This window comes from Somniosus microcephalus, chromosome 21 (genome assembly GCF_052327205.1).
Source record: "Somniosus microcephalus isolate GS21.2 chromosome 21, FLI_Smic_1.0, whole genome shotgun sequence".
Lineage (NCBI taxonomy): Eukaryota > Metazoa > Chordata > Chondrichthyes > Squaliformes > Somniosidae > Somniosus > Somniosus microcephalus.
The window spans coordinates 40,724,053-40,726,270 of NC_141007.1; the positions used below are offsets into that span (position 1 = coordinate 40,724,053).

General features: G+C 51.4%; 1 protein-coding gene across 1 annotated transcript; it reads right to left on the reverse strand.

Moving 5' to 3' along the window:
• Window positions 1-366: 366 nt before the first annotated feature.
• Window positions 367-1,492, reverse strand: LOC147102726 (RING finger protein 222). The gene has a single exon (XM_085963476.1). The coding sequence runs from the start codon at window positions 1,490-1,492 to the stop codon at window positions 899-901; it is 594 nt and encodes a 197-aa protein (XP_085819602.1). The 3' UTR covers window positions 367-898.
• Between the last annotated feature and the right edge of the window lie 726 nt (window positions 1,493-2,218).

A 2,218-nucleotide genomic window follows, 5' to 3' on the forward strand; every position in this document is an offset into this window, starting at 1 on the left:
TCTGCACCAGCACTGTCTCACAAACAGCAATAAGAACATCCTGTTAATCTCGGATTTTTGGCGGTGCTGGTTGAGTGAAGAATGTTAGCCAAGAGAGTATGAGAACTCCCGGCTCCTCTTCAATACTATCGCCAATCTTTAACATCTGAATGATATACGCAGGCAGACAGGGTCTTGGGTCTCATCCAATGAGGGAACCTTTGGCATATGTAGCATTCCTGCAGTAATGCCATGGAATGGCCGCCTAGACGATGAGCTCAAGTCCTGAAATAAAACTTGAACCTCCAGTTTCCCGAGTGAAAGGTGAGAATGCTATTGACTGACCCACAATGACACTGAGTTGCTGTAACTCAATAGAACTTAAAAAGTTTTAAAGAAGTTTTTATATCAGCATATGGTGTGTATATTCTGTGTATATACACCGTGAGTATAATCTATGAGAAGTAGAACAACTGCTGCACAGAATCTGGGAGTGAAGTATCGATTAATTCACCGGTGTTAAATAACAATTTGATAAATCTACTTGGCACAACTCACCCGCCAGGCCAGCGGTTCACTGTACAATTTATAATAGTGCTACAAATCCTTTCCGAAATATTTATATTCAACAACTTCCCAATAAGATTAGTTATTCCTCTTGAAGAGTTAACAACTGATCACAATTTTAATATTTACAATTTAAAAAAACATATTTAAGCTAAAAAAAGTCCTGTACAAGTGCAATTTGTGCTTTCTCCAATCGCTCCGAACCTCTCAAGAGTTCCTCGAAGCGCCTTCCTGGAAAGTAGAACAAAAATCTCGCAGGGAAGCACAGCTCCAAATAAATCCGCTCTTTTTGTTTTTGCAAGTCGCCTTTCGAAAGTAGCTGTCAGCCCAGCGGCTGGCTGGACACTGCCGGTCATTTAAAGATGACCCAAGGCAGGATAGCAGCCACCACGGCCCCGGTGATGATAAAGCAGAGCAGGACCAGCACCCAGCGCAGCCTGCAGCGCCGGTGCTCCAAGACCAGCCCATCGGCGGGGGCCCGCAGCTCCTCCTCGCTCATGGGCCTGCCCCGGCCGCTGATCACGAAAATCTGGCTGGTGCGGAGCGCCGGGTTGCGGGCGGAGGCGAAAGTCCGGGGGCAGCGCCCCAAGAAACAGCGCAGGAGCGAGCGTTGTGGCGGCGGAGGCGGAGGAGGAGGAAGGGGCGCCTCCAGCGAGTCCAGCGAGCCGCTGGGCGACTCCAAGGAGATGGGCGAGAGCGGGATCTCCAGCGTCTGCTTGCCCTCTTTGCCTTTGGTGACCCACCGCAAGCTCTTTTTGTTCAGGAAGGTGACGTGCCGGCAGACGGGGCAGACGACCTTCTTGGGCTGACTTTCCTGGTTGATCACCGTCTTGACCAGGCAGTCGTGGCAGAAGATGTGGTTGCAGGTCAGGGTCCTGAGCGACTGGTTCTGGCGAGAGACCTTCTCGTAACACACGGGGCACTCGGAGCCAGCCTCCTCCGACATGTCGAAACTCCAGCCTGTCGAGTCGCTTAGAAACAGCTCAGGAGAGCCCGGCTGCTCCGGCCACTTTGGCCCCACTGCCCCAGCGAGCTCCGGAGACAAGCGCTGCCCCTTTGGTGCCGCTCTCTCTCTCTCTCTCTCTCTCTCCAGCTGTTGAGGACCTTTTGTCAGGATTGCGCTCCAGAAGCACCTGATTTATTGCTGCATCTTGCTATCCGCATTCCACAGCAAGGTCGGTGGGGTGGTGGTTTGTGTCCCCGCTGGCAGGTGAACAGCGCTCCAGTCTTGTTCAACTTGTTCAGCAACCAGCCCATTTTTCCCAGCCACTTCTGAGAGAGCAAACAGCCCGGTGGAGCGGCTTTAAGGAAGTTCCGTGGAGTCCTTCACATACCGTATTCTGTGGAGCATGAGGTGCACATGGGACTGCGAACGGAGAATCCTACCCCTGGGCACAACTGCGACTTTTTTTTGGATATATCAAGACCCCCCGAGCAGAACGAGCCTCTCAAATTACTGCTTGATTCTGGCAAATCTCTGATCCACTGCGGTGGGTGGTGGTGGTGGTGGGTGAGGGGAGCTGCACCTGAAACGTTACATTCTCCGTTCTGTCCACAGATTGATTGGCCTGCTGGGTGTTTCAAGCATTTTTGATTTTTGTTTCTTTATCCCAATGCAGTTGAGAGGGAAAGAAAATCAGGCCAAGTCTTGGCATTCTGTAGCAGTAACCTG

Excerpts from the sequence above, each read along its gene's own strand:
- LOC147102726 (XM_085963476.1), bottom strand. The coding sequence starts at position 1,492 with ATGTCGGAGGAGGCTGGCTCCGAGTGCCCCGTGTGTTACGAGAAGGTC.